The sequence below is a fragment of the Ornithorhynchus anatinus genome, chromosome 9, assembly GCF_004115215.2.
Source record: "Ornithorhynchus anatinus isolate Pmale09 chromosome 9, mOrnAna1.pri.v4, whole genome shotgun sequence".
Taxonomy (NCBI): domain Eukaryota; kingdom Metazoa; phylum Chordata; class Mammalia; order Monotremata; family Ornithorhynchidae; genus Ornithorhynchus; species Ornithorhynchus anatinus.
The window spans coordinates 9,204,750-9,222,037 of record NC_041736.1 but is presented as its reverse complement, the minus strand read 5'-3'; the positions used below and the strand labels follow the sequence as shown (position 1 = coordinate 9,222,037).

Here is a 17,288-nt window from a genome sequence, read left to right as displayed (position 1 = left end):
CTGGGAAGCGCAACATGACGCTCAGGGCGTGGTTCTCGTCCAGTAAGGGCAGGCAAATCATCTGCCCATCTATCCCCCGCTGCCCTCCACCGGGTGGAGTATGTGTTGGCAGAACTGTGGACCACGCCAATGGGGCCTGGTTGGCAGGAGGAATGGGAGGTCTGATACTGGGAACTCCCTGTGTCCTTGTGACAGGCTTTATGAAGCCCAGGCCCCTGCAGAGAGATTCATCTCTGCTGGGATCTTTGAAGGCCTCATTGTATGAGCTGGCTGGAAGGATAGATGAGATTACACTCTATTTTGACACTGTGCCGACCATTAAATTCGCAGTGGCCTCTACCGCCCACCCTCCCATTTCCTTCTGTTCCGTCACCTGTGGAGATAGTTCTCCATTGGAGAGTGGAGATTTGGGGTAATGAAGTGTGGAGATTTGGGGTAATAAAATATGATAAAAGGAATGGCGACATGCAGCGTGGCCTAATGGAAAGAGCACAGGCCTGGGAATCAGAGGGACCTGGGTTCTAATCCCCAGCTCTGCCACTTGTCTGCTGTGTGACCTTGGGCAAGTCACTTAACTTCTCTGTGCCTCAGTTATCTCATCTAGAGACTGTGAGCTGCACGTGAAACAGGGCCTTTGTCCTACCCGATGTGCTTGTATCCACCCCCAGAATTTAGTTCAGTGCCTGGCATGTAGTAAGCACTTAATAATTGCAACAGTTATTAGTATTATTCATACTCTAGACCGCGAGCCCCATATGGGACAGGGACTATCTCTCCTGATTAACTTGTATCTACCTCCGTGACCAACATTGTACTGAACATTGGGGTAATCTGCTCAGACACAGTTCCAGACCCATTTGGGACTTAGAGTAGGAGGGAGAACTGGCATTTAACACCCATTTTACTGATGAAGAAAGAGCTTCCCAAGAAATGAAGTGATTTTGCCCAAGGTCACACAGCAGTTTCTCTGATTTGCAGTCTCAATCCTCATATTACAATTGAGGGAACTGAGGCACAGAGAAGTGCAATGACTTGGCCAAGCTCACACAGCAGGCAAATGATGGTGTCTGGATTCGAAAACAGGTCCTCTGACTACCAGGCCTCTGACTCTTTCCATGAGGCCACAGTGCATGTTGCCATTCCTGTAATCCTATTTCATAGGCCCAAGTCTCCAATCTCATAAACTGCTTTCCGCTATTACACCCCTTTCTCCCTGTTCATCCTGGTGCTTGGTACTAGGCCCGAGCCACAGTCAGGATGTTTGGCCCTAGACACTCCATCTTGTCTATAATAATAATGAGGATGGTATTTAAGTGCTTACTTTGTGCTAAGCACAGTTCTAAGCGCTGGGGTAGATACAAGGTAATCAAGTTGTCCCATGTGGGGCTCACAGTCTTAATCCCCATTTCACTGATGAGGAAACTAAGACACAGAGAAACTAAGTGATCTGCTCAAAGTCACACAGTTGACAAGTGGTAGAGCTGGAATTAGAACCCACGACCTCTGACTCCCAAGCCTGTGCTCTTTCCACTAAGCCACGCTGCTTCTCATCTCCTATCTTTCCCCGGGTCCCCTCAAAACTGCACACGTGGGGAGCAGTAAAACCCGGGGTGGGGCTTGCCAGGCTCTTTAGCACCCAACCTCCGTGGAGATGATTCAATCAGTGGCATTTCTTGAGTGAATACTTTATGCAAAGCACTGTAGTATATGCTTGGGAGAGTACAGTATAACCGAGTTGGTAGACACACTCCCTGCCCACAAGGAACTTACACTCTAGAGGGACAGGCACACATTAATATAAAGAAATAATTTACAGATATGTTTATAAGTGCCGTGGAACTGAAGGAGACTGTGTGCAATCAGGCTCTCCTCCTCTGCAAACCTGGGCCACAAGTGTCTTAACCCACTCCGGTCTTGCCGCTGGATGGCTTGCAGCGTCCCAGTCACAATCAATCAGTCATATTTCAATTGATATATTTATTGAGCACTATGTGCAGGGCACTGTACTTAGTGCTTGGGAGAGTACAATGCAAGGCTTTGTAATCCTGGAGTCCTTTTGTGGGTATGAGGTATGCGCACAGAGGCGAACTAGAGAGTACAGTCGAGATACTTTACGGAGGGAGTTACTGTCTGTCCCCTGTAAATGATTCGTTTAAATCACATCTGTCCACTACTGCCCACTGAACTCACTCTCTTGTCTGGACTCTTGCTGTGGGTATATGCACTGGTGGCTTGTAAAATCCATAATTTGTCATTTTGCGTACATACATATGCATATGATGTCTTGTGAACAAAGCGTCTCTGCCCCAGGAGAGACTGTAGAGTGGTACTGCGGATTTGGGAGTCAGAGGTCCTGGGTTCGAATCCCGGCTCTGCCATCTGTCAGCTATGTGACTATGGGCAAGTCACTTCTCTTTGCCTCAGTTGCCTCATCTGTAAAATGGGGGTTAACTGTGAACCGTACGTGGGACAACCTGATGACCCTGTATCCACCCCGGCGCTTAGAACGGTGCTCTGCACATAGTAAGCGCTTAACAAGTACCAACATTATTATTATTACTGAGAACCAGGCATGGGAAAGATCCACCATGGTGTGGGCCTGCCTCTGAGGTGTGTGCAGCGGGTGGGAGGCAGGAAGGAAGTTCAAGGTGACAGCCCTCGCTTTGCCTCTCCATTGGTCCTTAGAGGTGGTGGAAGGAGGTTGTCTGGCAGAGGTGGGGACACCTTTAAGCAGGGCCATTTCTTTACTAACAGAACCAGGCCAGGTTGTAAAATCTCACATCCACCCACCCAACTTATTCTCCCTTCCCCAACAACCTCCTAAGACTTCTTGCTGGGCCCAAAAGGAAGAAAAAGGTTTGACCCTCCTGCCTCCTGTCTCTCCCCACTCCAGTCCGCAGTACACTGTGCTACCCAGATCATTTTTCTCAAAAAAAAAAAAAGTTCAATCCATGTCTTCCCACTCCTAGAACCCCTGATGGCTCCTCATCTACCTCTGCATCAAACAGAAATTCCTTATCCTTGGTTTTAAAGCACTCAGTCAGCTCGCTCCTTCCTACTCTACCTCACCGATCTTCTACTACAACGCCAAGCCCGCCCGCTTCGCTCTTCTGGTGCCGGTTTACTCACCGTGCCCCAATCTCGGCTTTTCCCTGGCTCCTTTTCCCTTCTGTATCGTCTGTGCGCCAAGATCTGTGATCTTTAGGCATTTGATGTTTGCCCCACCCGCAACCCCAAATAATTTCCATACATATCTCTAAATTATATATTATAACTTATTTATTTAATGTTTGCTAATGTAAGCTTCTTGTGGGTAAGGAACATCTACCGACTTTGTTATATCGTATTCTTCTAAGCACAAAGTGCTCAGTAAATACCATTGATGTTGATATAGAATTACTCCCCAAGCCCAGGACCTTTTGGCCACCGGCCTCCCAGAATAAGCTGCTCATTTAGGATCTTCCAAGCAAGACTGAAGTCATTACAAGGCTCTCTTGTGGTGGTGGGGGACCCCGATTGTAGTTTGCAAAGGGATGGGAGGTCCCTGGGTGGGCTGGGCAGGGGTCCACTAGGAAGAGGGGAAGCTGAAAGACATTTCTCAAGTGGGAAGAAGCCAAGGGCGCTCGCCCTTCCAGGGGATGGAGAAAATAACAAAACAATCAAACCAAGCAATGGCTGCCTGCTCATTAAAACTGTTGCTCATTAAAACTGTCTCAGGGCTCTTGACTCTCAGCGGTGAGACCGGTGACATACATAGCACAGTCGGTGGCTATTTTGGATGTTCTGCTTTCAGACTTGTCCGCCGTTGTTGGAAGAGCCCCTTGTGATTTTCAAATGAGCTGGCGCGTCACCTATAAATAGCATTTGTGTGCCCGCACACTTGCGTGTCTGTTTGGGTGGAGTGCTGGGTCTGGGAAGTGGTGGGTGGTGGCTAGCCCTTTGTCCTTCTTGAGAGGTAACGTGTGGATTTCCTGGCAAGAATGGGCCTGGGGTGGAGCTTCTTTGTAATTTGAGGAGCTATTATCATTATGAGTATCATCATCATCATTAATAATAATAGCAACAATAATAATGTTTGTTAATTGCTTTCTGTGTGCCAAACACCAGGATAGGTGCAAGAGAACCAGATTAAACACAATCCCTGTCCCATATGAGGCTCTGAATCTAAGGGCTGGGAGGAAAGGGTTTCATTCCTATTTTACAGATGAAGAAACTTGAGTCCCAAAAAGTAAAGTGACTTGCCCAAAGTCACACAGCAGGCAAGTGGCAGAGCTGAGATTAGAACCCAGGCCCTAAGACTCCCAGGCCCGTGCTCTTTCCACTACGCCATACTGCGTCTTGGAGGAACAGGACACCCCTCCCCATCCTCCAAGCCAAGGACCTTAATATAACATCCATCATTATTATTATTGTATTTGTTAAGCGCTTCTTGTTCATTAAAAACTGTTTTAAGTAGAGGAGTAGATACAGTTAAGTTGATCAGGTCAGACAGTGTCCCTGTTCCAGATGGGGCTCACATTCTTGGAGGGAGAACAGGCTTTTTTTTCCAATAGTACTTGTTAAGTGCTCACTTTATGTCAACCGCTGCTGTTAAGCACTGGAGTAGATGCAAGTTAATCCAAGTCAGACAGAGACCCTGTCCCTCATGGGGCTCACAGTCTAGGAGAAAGAGTAGATACTAAATCCCCATTTTACAGGTAAGTGACTGAGGCAAGGAGAAGTAAAGTGATTTGCCCAAGGTCAGATAGCATGGGAGTGGTACAGCCCCATGCTGTAGAACCCCGGTCCTCCAATTCCCAGGCCATGCTCTTTCCATTAGGCCACGCTGTCTTCCTCACCTGTCTCTTTTCTCCCTCCCCACCACTGGGAACTCCTAGTGTCAGCAAGTCTGAAGGATCCTTCTAGTCAAGGGGAAAAAATGAGACCATGCTTTGGAGAACATCTTTGCAAGAGCGGTTAATTAGTGCTTCTGATTGGATCTGCTTTATTCGTAGTTCCTTCCTGGCACCTCTCCCTGTTTGCCCTCCCATCCAGGCGCTCGCCTCCCTCGTTCCCACCTGCCACCAGATCATTTAAATTCTCTCCTCTTCCACCCCCTCAGCCTTTCACCCTCCTCGGCTTTGGAATCCGGTGCCAGGGCACCCCCCAGGGGCCTGAGAAGTGAAAAATCGCATTTTCTAGGAGCTGTTCCGTAGGGTAGCGTTAAAGCATATGACTGGTGTCAAACTGAGCGGGAGAAGAACGTGACCGCATTATCCAACCTCGGTCCAAGGAAAAGCCCTGGGTAATCCTTATCTTCTCCCCGTCCCCCCACAGATGAGGAGCCAAAGTTGAACGCTGTCCTCTACACCTGTGTGTGTGAAGGGCTGTCCTGTGGGAGCCAGCATCACTGCCAGGGCCAGCAGTGCTTTGTCTCCCTGAGCATAAACGATGGCATCAAAATCCATCAGAAAGGCTGCTTCCAAGTCTACGAGCAGAGCAAGATGACCTGCAGAACGCCGCCCACTCCCGACCAGGCTGTGGAGTGCTGCCAGGGTAACTGGTGCAACAAGAACATCACGGCCCAGCTGCCCACCAAAGGTAAAGTGCGGCCCTGCGTTCGGGGCTTGGTCGAACCGTCCCCTTCCGGTTGGATTCCGTCGGCTGATGCTCTTGGCAACTTGACCATGCGAATGACCACAGAGGTGAACGTCGTGACTGACGGTGGTGGTCCAGCCTCTTGGTGTCTGGAAGAACGGCGAGGATGTGGGGGCGGGCTGGAGCCAAGCGGAACAGAATGCTAGGGGAAAATTCCTAAACCCAGGCCAACTTGTCGATATCCAGGATATCCGCCTTGGAGTGTTGAGTTCCTGTCCAGATAGGGCTTTCTTGGCAAGAGCTGCTATTTCGCATGATGCTCATTTCGGTTAGAGGTTGGAATGGAACGTCTTTTTCTTGAGATTTTTCCCAGAGTCTCTCTACGGGTTCAGTTTGGTAGGGGGAACAGAGGAGGAACAAAAGCTTGAGAGCCTAGTTTTGCCAAGGGAAGTCTGGAAAGAAAAGTGTGTGCGTTGGGTGAATGTGCGTTGGCTGTGGGGGCGTTGAGTGCAGGTGCATTGGGTACATGTGTGTTGTATTGGGTACATGTGCATTGCGTGCATGCGTGTTGGCCACAGGTACATTTATACGTGTGTTGGGTGCCTTTGCACAGGCAGATGCGTTTCTTTACATCCCTGACCTGCCCCTGAATTTTTATATGAAGCTAGAGTCAATTCTTAGCACTGAGCATCCGCTTCCCAAGCAATACTGACATTGGAGTGGACACTGAAGTCTAGTTGTAGCTTGGTTTCTTGGCTTCCCTTTCCTCAATTACAACCCCCCCTCCCCAACCCCCCAATTTTAATCTTGCCCTCCTGATGCTGCACACGGAGTGATGCTTTTAGCTCTCAGGGATGCTGGGGCCTAAGATTGGGCCACAGCCCCATAGTGGCGATGGTTCAGAGGTTTCAATTTTCTATACATGCAAATTGGCATCCTGGTACTTAACAGTCAATTCTGTTCTGCAGGAAAATCCTTCCAAGGGGCCTCTTCATCATACTACAGCCTGGAAACCATCGCCATCGTGTCACTCTGTTCGATTGTCGTAGTATGCATTCTAGGTTTCCTCACCGTGCTGATGATTAGAAAATTCCAGAGGTACAGTGAAGAGCGACTCAACCCCAGAGATGTGGAGTATGGCACCATCGAAGGGCTCATCACCACAAATGTCGGCGACAGCACCTTAGCAGTGAGTCTTGGAAGGAGGGAATAAAAAGAACCACCAGAACCTTCTCCCATTAAAAGAAGGCAGAAGCCAACACGTTTTTGTTTTTGTCCGTTCTCGCTCTTGCTGTCGTGCTCACTATTTCTTCTCCTCATCTCTCCATTCTTCCCTCTCCACCCTCTCTGCCGTCTCTCTCACTCTCCACCCTCTGCTTTCTCCTCCTCTCCCCCTCTCTGCTCTCTCCCCTCCCGTTCCTTTCATTTCAAGTATTGAGTTCCAGCAATGTGATTGGTGCTGAGGAGAATGCATATAGCGGACCGGCTTTGAGAAGGCTTTTGGTCCACCGTTGGCATTCCGTTTTAGTATCGTCAGAATTTGCCAACTCCCATCAGTTCTGGTGGGTCAAAATGTAGACGTCGTCTTTGAGATCATTTTTGTTTTTCAGTGGAAATGATTTTAAGTGGCAGATTCCAATGCCTATATCACAATAGGAAGTTTGCAGCAAACATCTTTTCATGTGCTTCTATTTTTAGCACCGAAAAACATTTATATGGAAAATGCCGGCTTGCGTATTTCAAATCGCCACACCTTTTTCTGTCGGATTTTCCCTTAAAAAATCCATGGAGTAACTGGAAGTTTAAGGTGCTCCAGTGCTGCCACCTTGTGGAATGTCCAAACTTGTTCCGCCCATGTCTTTCCCCCCAATTTATTTGTTGCCATCGAAAGAGCCTTGCGGTTGCACAATTGTGATACTGAAACTAGTTCAAGAGAACAGCGAGTAACTTCTAGTTTTTAACTTTTTTTTGTTTGAAATGTTGATTGAATGTTGATGGAAACTCCGAAGCCAAACAGATCAGAGCTCTCAATACAGGTATTACTAATTTTTCGTATCTCTTACCCAGTAAACCTTTCCCAGTGGTTATCTTGAAAGACCATACCTCAAATCCTGCCTGGCCGGGATTGAAATCTATTTATGTTACGCGTCCTCTAGGGCAGTAGGTTTCAGCTAGCTGGAACCCTTAGGCACTAGAAAAGGACAGAAGCATCCCGTCAGGGTCGAAAGAGGGTCTTCCAACGTTAAAATTTAACAGGAGACAGGAACGGGGTCAACTGAGGATTTTCAAGGGAGGGAGGGAAGGGCAGAGGGGCTGTAGAAAGGGCCCAGGAGACCAAAGAAAGAGCAGGAGAGGCTAAAGTGATGTACACAGGGCTTCAGGCCTTAAAACTGTTTCTCCAGCCAGTTGCCAAGAGCAATGATGGGAAGAACCAGTAGAAGTGATGGTTTAAATGGCTTTCAGAATTTGAGAAGAAGGCTAGGAGGGGATCCCAAAATAGCACTCCAAACACTCCCATCTAAAAGACGGTGGAACGTCCTGCTATGTTGGCACGTTAAAGAGCGATGGATCTTTTAAGTGATGTGCGGAAAAAGAATTGCATTTCTCCTCCTGTAAATGACGATGAGCGGAATTGTGAAAATAGACGAGGGATAGTGGAAACATCAAGAATGCGGAGATGCAGTTTGAATTTAAAATAGAGAGAAACTCTGTTGGTTCTTTTTCCAAATGACGTTTATAAATAAAGGACAAGCAAGCCATAAGCTATAGGGATAGCTGTTTCATGAAGAATATCTCCGCTCCACTGGGAGGGAAGGGGTTGGGGGTCAGAGTCATTCCAGTGATAGACTGCCCGTAAACCAGGATCTTTGTCCTGACCCTTCCAACCTATGGTCTATCCCTCAGGTACATGTTGTCTGGGGCTCAGATTTTCTGGGCCTCCCCTCCATCTCCTCCTCCTTATGCCTATTGTTTGCCTCTGGCCATTAAATTGTTAGTTAGCATCCTGCCAGAGGTGCAGTGGATTGGAGGAAGATTCAAGGCGATAGAACAAATAAATTTGTGCCTCTGTTAAAACATGCTGAGGATAAAATACTATGTGAATTGGACTGTTAGATTCCCAGTGGATGCTAACTCCATTCTGTTGTGTAGACAGTTGGGTTTCTGATGGTACAAATTCCCACCAAGGGTGCAGGTCTTTGCCAACATGCCCCTGTCCACTTTCAGGTGTGCTCTTCCTCTCTCTGTGCATAGGAGAGGCCGTACTCGGCTTTTACAACCAGTTGACGAGGAGTCGTGTTTCATGACTACAATTTTCCTTTGTTCAGGCAGGTTTTAGACTTTTTTTTTTTTTAAAAAGAAAGAAAATGTGATTACACTTGAGCAGCCTTACTCATTAATTAATATATCCTGTCAGCAAGTGATAACATGCATGCTTACGTCTTTGAATTCCTTCACTGACTGAAAAGAAACCACATGCCATTTCTCAATGGTTCCCCGTTTCTCCCTGTCTTTTAAACCAGGATTTATTGGACCATACCTGCACATCGGGGAGTGGCTCCGGCCTTCCTTTCTTGGTTCAAAGAACCGTGGCGCGACAGATCACGCTCATGGAGTGTGTAGGTTGGTAACACTTTTCAAATCTTGGTCCTGGAGGCCCAAAAGCCAGGGGGTTGTGAGCTGAGTCCAATTGGGTCCAAGGGTCCAATTTGGAGAGGGTGCAACCGGGGCATTTGGAGCATCTAGTTCCCATTAATAGGGCACCAAAATCTGTCTCAGGGAGACCCCCACCAGAAGAAGAGGTTTCTGTCCCAGTGACTTATACCTACCACCCGGTTCTCCCTGTCTGTCCCATTGTCTGTAAAGGTCAAAGGGGCGAAATTTGCATTGTTGTGGGGAGGGAGTGTTCACTTAATTCCAGGTAGCTTGGCTAAACCAGAGCAGTTTTCCCAAGCTGTTTCCCAACAACCCTCCCTGCTTCCCGCTGCCACCAAAATCACGATTACCTGGAACTGTTTGGAACCCTCAGGATGGATTCCTAGCTTTCTTCTGCTTTCTTGATTTGCCTAAATTTAATGGGCATTGATCTCGATCCCTTCATTTATTTTTTGATCCTGTAATTTGACTCTTAAATGAATTTCATTGAGGAAACAACTTGCTTGCGGCCCTTCAGTCGTGCTGGAGCTGATATCAGGGCACTAGTAAAGATGAACTCTTAAGGACTCTCCTCCGAAGAAAATGCTGAGATTCCCCGTTAACTGATTTTCCACTGCACTACCCAGACTAAAATGTGTATATATCCCTTTTTCTCCTTCCCCTTTAGATTTTAAAGAATCAGTAATCTGTCCAAAACAGATCTTGTCTTCTTTCCATCCAAACCTTGTCATCCTGTTGACTTTCCCATCACTGTAGTCAGCACCACCATCCTCTCTGTCTCACTATCCCGTAACCTTAGCCATATCTCTCATTCAACCCACATTCAATCTGTTACTAAATCCTGTCAGTTCTACCTTCCCCTCATTGCTAAAATCCACCCTTTCCTCTCCATCCAGATTGCTGCTATGCTGATCCAAGCACTTATCCCATCCTCCTTGACTATCGCATCAGCCTCCTTTGCTGACCTCCTCACCTCCTGTCTCTCCCCTCTCCAGTCCATACGTCACTTTGCTGCTTGGACCATTTTAGTAAAAAAGCATTCAGTCCATGTTTCCCCACTCCTCACAAACCTTCAGTGGCTGCCCATCCCCCTCTGCATCAGACAGAAACCCCTTACTTTTGGTTTTAAAGCATTTAGTTATCTTGCCTCTTCCTATCTGAAGTTACTGATTTCCTCCTATAACTAGCCTGCAAACTTTGCTCCTCTAACACCAATCTACCCACTGCACCTTGATCTCAGTTTTCTCCGCCAACCCCTTTCCCTTGTTCTGTCTCTGGCGGAAACTCCCTTCCCTTTCATATCTGACAGACCACCACTCTCCCCAACTTCGAAGCCTGATTAAAATCACTTCTTCAAGAGGCCTTCCATCACTAAGCCTTCATTTTCCCTTCTCCTTCCCTTCCTGTGTTTGCACTTGGATTTGTGCTCTTTAAGCACTTCATAGTCACGCCATCCTCAGGCCCATAGCACTTATGTACATATCCGTACCTTATTTTAATGTCTCTCCCCCACCCCCGGACTGTAAGCCTCTTGTGGGCAGGGAACATGTCTGCCAACTCCGTTGCTTTGTGCTTTGCTAAGTGCTTAGCACACTGCTCTGCTCACAGTAAGCACTTAATAAATACGATTGATTGATTGATCAGGCACCCATGTCCTTCACATGGGTGTATAAATACTTCTTGGCATCAGACCACGCAACCTTCAGCAGATGTATATATCTGTGTGTGTTCATTTTTGCCATTCAGAAGATGGGTAAAATGATTTCAACATTTTTAGCTGTTTTTTTTCCTAGCCCTCTAACGAATATGTAGTTCAGTCTTGAAAATAAATATTTGAAAACTACCAACCCCCACACATTATTTTTAGCAGCCTGCTCTTTCTGATAGGGAATAAAATGAAAGAATGAATGCAGGAAACATATGAAATAGTAGTGTACCAATTTATAAGTCGCCCAGTAGGCATTTTAGGCAAGCCAGTGTATTTTTTCTCCAGAAAAAGTTTTCCATTAACACACAGAGAGGTGTTAGTGTTATTTTAGGAACCGTTAAGTGTTAGTTAGTAACTTTGGTATTTGTTTCCTGATAGTAATTCTGGGTATCAGAGCTGATGATTTGGGCATTCCCCACCCCGAGCTTTTGACAACCCCCTGAGGCTGGATTTCGAGCAGATAGTCAACAGCTCCCTCTGTTTTCCATTTGGGTGAGAGATTTAAAGATCATTCACGTAGTCTTCTCCCCCCACCACAATAAGTTTAAAAGTGCGGATAGTTTCTTAATCACCCCAAGAAACAGAGAGTCAGCTCTGCCATTCAGAGTGTGGTATAATTCAGGCTCCTATTTCTAAGGACATCTCAACAGCCCTCTTAAAAAAGCTGAGCATGGCAGTCAGGGAATCTGAAGGGGAAAGTTGACCATTTGAACGTTCATTGCGAACTTGGGAAGGGGACAAAAACTTAAATATTACAAATCAAGATGGGAAAGCTGAATTATTTCTAGAGCATCAAGTGAAAAAAAAAGGTTTGTTACTGGTTTCCACTCAGGAAGTATTGAAAAAGGATACTTGCCATCCTGGCAAGAGTTAGCAAGGGCATTTTTCCGGGGGTGTCATGTCAGGTACCAGCAGCTCTGAAAGAGGTGGAGGAAGCAGGCACATCAGGCTGTAGACTCTGGCCCTCTAGCTAGGGGACTAGGGCGTGACTATCCCAGGACACATCCCCTCAGTGGGAGCCCTGTCAGTACAGGTCTTGAAGAGCTCATTGTGTTTGGGTGGGAGTAGATGACCACTGGCTCCTGCTGTCCATGTCCCCCCCTCTTCCCCTACGGGAGCCAAGAAGGCCGGCTGCATTTGAATCACCTTTTTGTTTGGGTTTTGTCACCAGTCCAAACAAGGGAACATTTCAATGCATGCCTACCTCGAGCACCCCATAGCACCTAGCAACCATTTAAAGGGATGGTGCTTCCTCTCGATGTCAGTCCAACCGTATAGGCACACTTTTAACTTGCATTCTTTGACTTGTTCGGGGTTGGGGCCCCAGAATCTGTCCTCATGAAGCCCAGAGTTGCAGGATACAGCACGCCCTCAGCTCTACAAACCAGCACTTGCCCCAAAATGGCACAGCAAGGGAAAGTCCTTGCTGACGTCAGTCAGTCCTATTGCCGCCCCCCCCCCCCCCATGTTCATCCCCTTGCCCCTTCCTCTCTGACTCCTGTAGGTCTCTGGCTTCCCTCCTCACGCTCTTCCCTTTGAAGTATGATTGGAAATTCGCTTTTCTTCTCCCTCCTCACGGCCCCCAAATCTGCGTGCTAATCCGCGAGGTGATACACGTGAAATAGGCTCCCTTCATTATAGCTTTGCTTAAGTGGCACAGCCACAGTTGGCAGGGGAAGATGAGGAGAAGGAGGCGGGAGCAGTGTCTGCTGGGCATTGCCATGTGAGAGGGCTCTAAAAGCACGCTGAGTCATCCTGTCCATTCCCTCAGGCACCAGAGACGCAGGTTGACTCCAACTTGCCGGCATAGATGGGTAAGCTAATGAGAGATCAAAATTGGCCCACTTCTCAGCAACAAGCCAGCCGGCGCCTCGGCACACTGGGTCATTGACTAGTCTAGCAGGCCTGTCTTGGTCCCGATGACATTAATCCCACGGTGCGCTTTGTCATTCTTGGCGACTGTGAATGATATCCGAATGTGGCGCTGGGTGGGGAAGCCAAAGCACGGATATTGTGGGCCGGATCAGCTCTGGCGTTTAACAGCTATGTCCCCCGGACAAACCTGCCCCCCTCCTTCACGCTTGGCATTTTCAGGGCATCCTCCCGCCAGGAGAGTCCCATTCAAGGTTTTCGGATCCATTGCTCTTCATGGCCGAGGCCACAGTTCCCAGCGGCTCCCTGCCTAGTTAGAAAGCCAACAGAATCGGGCCGGCTCAGTCTTGTCTTGGAAGCTGCACTTCACCTTGACTGCCAACTTGGCCTGCCTTTTTGCCTCTGATTGTACCGTCTCCAGTCTACTCCTCCAACTACCTCCCACCTCCGCCACCAAGGCCGTGAATGGACGAGAGATCTGTGGTGAAGTGGGAGCTCCCCTCGGACCGGCGGCCCCGAGCCCCAGGAGCACGTGGTCAAGCCCTGGCCGGACACAGCTTTGCCTGCAGTGGATTTGCTTGCAGTGGCCTGCAGCAGGCAGGGCTACCCCTCTGTGGAATTGCAGATTCATTACTGACTGTGACAAGCCCAAGGAGACGTGAAGCGGGATGCTGTAGTCGCCTGAGCTAGATTTTGTCAGAAAGCATAGAAAGTTTCTGTATTCCCCACATGTCTCTTCAGCTGCTTCTCGTTCAGGATCGTCGCTTCATGAATTTTGTCAAATTGAAACCCCCCCGAAGCCAAATGAATGAGTTTCTTTCATAGAAGCAGTGGTTTCTGGTGGATGGAGGCAGAAAACCCATCTTTGCCACCTGCCTGCTCTGTGACCTCGGGCAAATAAATCACGTAACTTTTTTGTGCTTCAGTGTGCTCATCTGTAAAATGGGGGTTAAAAATGCCTATTTTCCATCTCCTTTAGACTGTGAGCTCTAGTTGGGACAGGGGATTTGTCTGACTGGATTGTATTTACTTGCCCGAGAGCTTGGCACATAAAGCATAACAGACACCACCGTTATCATTATTAAGGATGTGGCTGGGGGTTTATCTGTTTCTTCCAGGTCTGTACTATTTCTCACTATTTTTCTCTGTCCCCCTCCCCCCCAACACACACACACACACACACACACACACACACCCACCCCTCTCCCGCCCCTTCCCCCAACCCCGCCATGCCGTGCCCCCCGCTCCCCCACCGAATCCCCAGATAGACCCTGTGCATTCTGGCAATCTTTGAGTACAATCCACTGCCCTCCATCTGTACAGGTTTTCAAACCTTATTATTATTGCATGTGATTCACAGAATAAACACTGATTCTTATTTCCCGACATTGTTGCCCAAAGTAAGCAACATTGCAGACATTACTCTTATTGACTTATTGTTAAAATTTCATTTAGTTTGGAGCCACACAGGACTTTCTATGCTAATTGGAGTTGCCCGTCTGTAATGTAAGCCATTGATCAAAATCCCTTTTGTTTTTCTTTTGTCAGGAAAGGGCAGATATGGAGAGGTTTGGCGGGGCCAATGGCAAGGAGAGAACATCGCAGTGAAAATATTTTCTTCCCGCGATGAAAAATCCTGGTTCAGAGAAACAGAGTTGTATAATACTGTGTTGCTAAGACATGAGAATATCTTGGGTGAGTACAGAAAAACCCTCTGGTAATGATATGCAGACCTGCTGAAGCCGCAACAATAGAGCCACACGAAGTGTCTCAATTCACTGATGGCTTCTTCCGTGTCGTGAAAATGAAGTTGAGAGAGATAATTCTCTATGGGCTTAGCTTGGAATTGTTCACCGCTTTAGTATTTAAATCTTGGTCTTTGAGGCCAAGAGGATAATAAAAGGGAACTGGCCCTCCTGCTCATTTTCCTACACCTGCCCATTGATGCTGTCTTGTCAGAGGCTGTGTGGAGAGATGGGGGTGGGGGCTTGAAGATTCTGCAGACTCTTCTGTAGTCTTTGCATTGAGCTGTTCACATTCTTTGTTCTTTGCAGTTAATTCTTTGAGTTCAGATCATGTTCTCGAATTAGAAGCCTCCCTTTTCTAATATCCTGGATAACAGCAAGAACCTCTTTGTTAGTACCTGAAGGGTAGTTCTGAAACGAGGAGGAATGACGGTGACCTTTTGAAGAAAGCTATTGTTCTTCTGATTATCAAACATAAAATTTTGAGAAATGTGATGAGCCAAGGGGGTATTCGCATTGTGGCGTCAGGATGGGTGGACCAGTTTTCTGAGAGACAAAGTGATAGGCATTGAGTTTTCTGGGTGTTTCCAGTTTGTAAGATTGTAAGACTCTCTTTTTGGATCTCAAAAGGGACATTATGAGAATGGACAGTGTCTTGAGTGTCCATTTTCTAGACTGTAAGCTCGTCCTCTAGGCTGTAAACTCAATATGAGCAGGGAATGTGTCTGTTATATTGTTATACTGTACTCTCCCAAGCACTTAGTACAGTGCTCTGCACACAGTAAGCGTTCAGTAAACACGATTGAATGAATGAATGAATGAATGAATTCCTGAGCTACTTGTGTACCAGTGTGCCGTTGGCTGTTTTATCTGACATTCTTGTGCACTGTTCACGCTCTCGGAGAACTCTTACCTATTATGACAAAAAATAAATGCAAATCAGTCATTAAGAGATGGCTTCAGTTTTAACCCAGCCTCATCACAGCCACAGATCCATTGACCTTCTTTAGGAACTGGGGTTGAAATTTATTTTTAAACTCTTGGCCACCATCTTAGGCCTCTGAGTTTGTCTAAAGTTTCAGGATCCACTCTTGCCTGAGATTACTTCATTCAGTTGTCACCAAAATAGCCTGTTGGGTGTCAGGTAGAGGAGAGTGTGAACTTTTCTGCCTGAGACTATGCTACTGTTTCTGTGATCTCTCTACATGAGTTGGTGGGATGATATTACCTTCTTGATCACCACCGGCCTGATTCCCAATTCCACATTTCGTAAGGCTCAATTTCAAACTACGGTATCCTTGAGAGGAATGATGTGATGATTTATTTAAAGACCTCAAATCATTGTTGTTCCTCTAGTGTATTCAGGAGAGGATTGTGAATCCAAGCCCATATTTGGGGTCTGTCAGTGTTTCCAGTTTTCAGGGTCTAGTAGTGTGGCCTAGTGGATAAAGCATGGGCCTGAGAGCCAGAAGCACCTGGGTTATATAATCCCAGCACCTCCACTTGTCTCCTGTGACCTTGGGCAAGTCACTTTACTTCTCTTTGCCTCAGTTACCTCAAATGTAAAATGGGAATTAAGACTGTGAGCCCCACATGGTACAGGGACTGTGTCCACCCTGATAAGCTTTTATCTACCCCAGTGCTTAGAACAGTGCTTGGCATATAGTAAACGCTTAATAAATGCCATCATTATTATCTGGGTTAAATGGTACGGGAACTGTAAGCTGTCCTCATTTAGTGCTTTTAGGCATGATTAGGTTTTCAACATGAGGATTCCCACTTGGGAAATATAATCAGTCCATCAATCAGTGGTATTTATTGAGTGCTTACTGTGTGCAGGACACTCTACTAAGTGCTCGGGACAGTACAAATGCAATAGAGTTGGTAGATAACGTTCCTTCCTCACAAAGAGTTCAGTTTGTAGGAGCAGAGAATACAGAAAACAGAATTTCCCTTGGGAAATATCTTCTCCAGTTGCAAAAAACCATGCTCAAGTAAATCAACTCACTCAAGGTAACATACTCCCTGACTTCGTTTCCCCAGGTTAATTAAGCCTTTGGACCCCAACATAAAATATAGCAAATGAATGTTCCATCCATCTAGACACAGATGTGGCCAGTGCCACATTTGAGTTAAGTTTCCCCTGGCAATGCACTTGTCCTTTGGAGGCCACTTTCCTGAGAGCTAATTCTTCCTGTGGGGAAGCTGGCAGTCGGTTTTCGTGTTTTAGTAAAGTGGGCAGAGGGATCAGGGAGTGAGTGCAAAGCAGGCAACTGGATTTGGAACTCCTGGGAGGTGCTCAAATTAGAAGTTTGTCTTTGAGGTAGGTCCCTATTTTTGCCTTCTAAAACAAGCTGGTCTCAGCTCTCAGTAAAGCGTGAGAGAGACATGAATCAGTGGTTTTTAATGAGCAATTACCGCACGTAGAACTCTGAACTGAGCACTTGAGAGAGTATACTGTAACAGTTGGCAGATTTGTTTCCTACCCTCGAAGAGCTTACAGTTCAGAGGAGGAATTTGAGTACAGGAATGGGAGGATTCACACTGTTCAACCAGACGGGTGGGAAAATGTAAGGAAGAGTAAGCAGTCATTTAAAAATTTTGCTTTTAGGGTAAAATCTTCCACATTAATGTCTCCTGTCTTAATTGGATAGGCCTCTTCACACTCCCCTCAAGTAGTTCTAGATGAAGAGCCTACTAAAACGGAAAAAGGGTCTTCCATACAGCGTTAT

The 17,288-nt window shown here is 46.9% G+C and overlaps 1 protein-coding gene across 4 annotated transcripts in view; it reads left to right on the top strand.

Annotated features, from left to right (window-relative positions):
• Window positions 1–17,288, top strand: part of ACVR1 (activin A receptor type 1) — a 96,040-nt gene that overhangs the window by 64,240 nt on the left and 14,512 nt on the right. For 3 of the 4 annotated variants that reach the window (XM_007671136.4, XM_029072129.2, XM_007671137.4), the window contains exons 3-7: window positions 5,317–5,580; window positions 6,546–6,766; window positions 7,587–7,613; window positions 9,099–9,198; window positions 14,360–14,506. In XM_007671136.4, the coding sequence (XP_007669326.1) occupies window positions 5,317–5,580; window positions 6,546–6,766; window positions 7,587–7,613; window positions 9,099–9,198; window positions 14,360–14,506 (759 nt within the window). The remainder of the gene's footprint in view (window positions 1–5,316; window positions 5,581–6,545; window positions 6,767–7,586; window positions 7,614–9,098; window positions 9,199–14,359; window positions 14,507–17,288) is intronic. The other variant, XM_001509575.5, reaches the window with a different exon arrangement.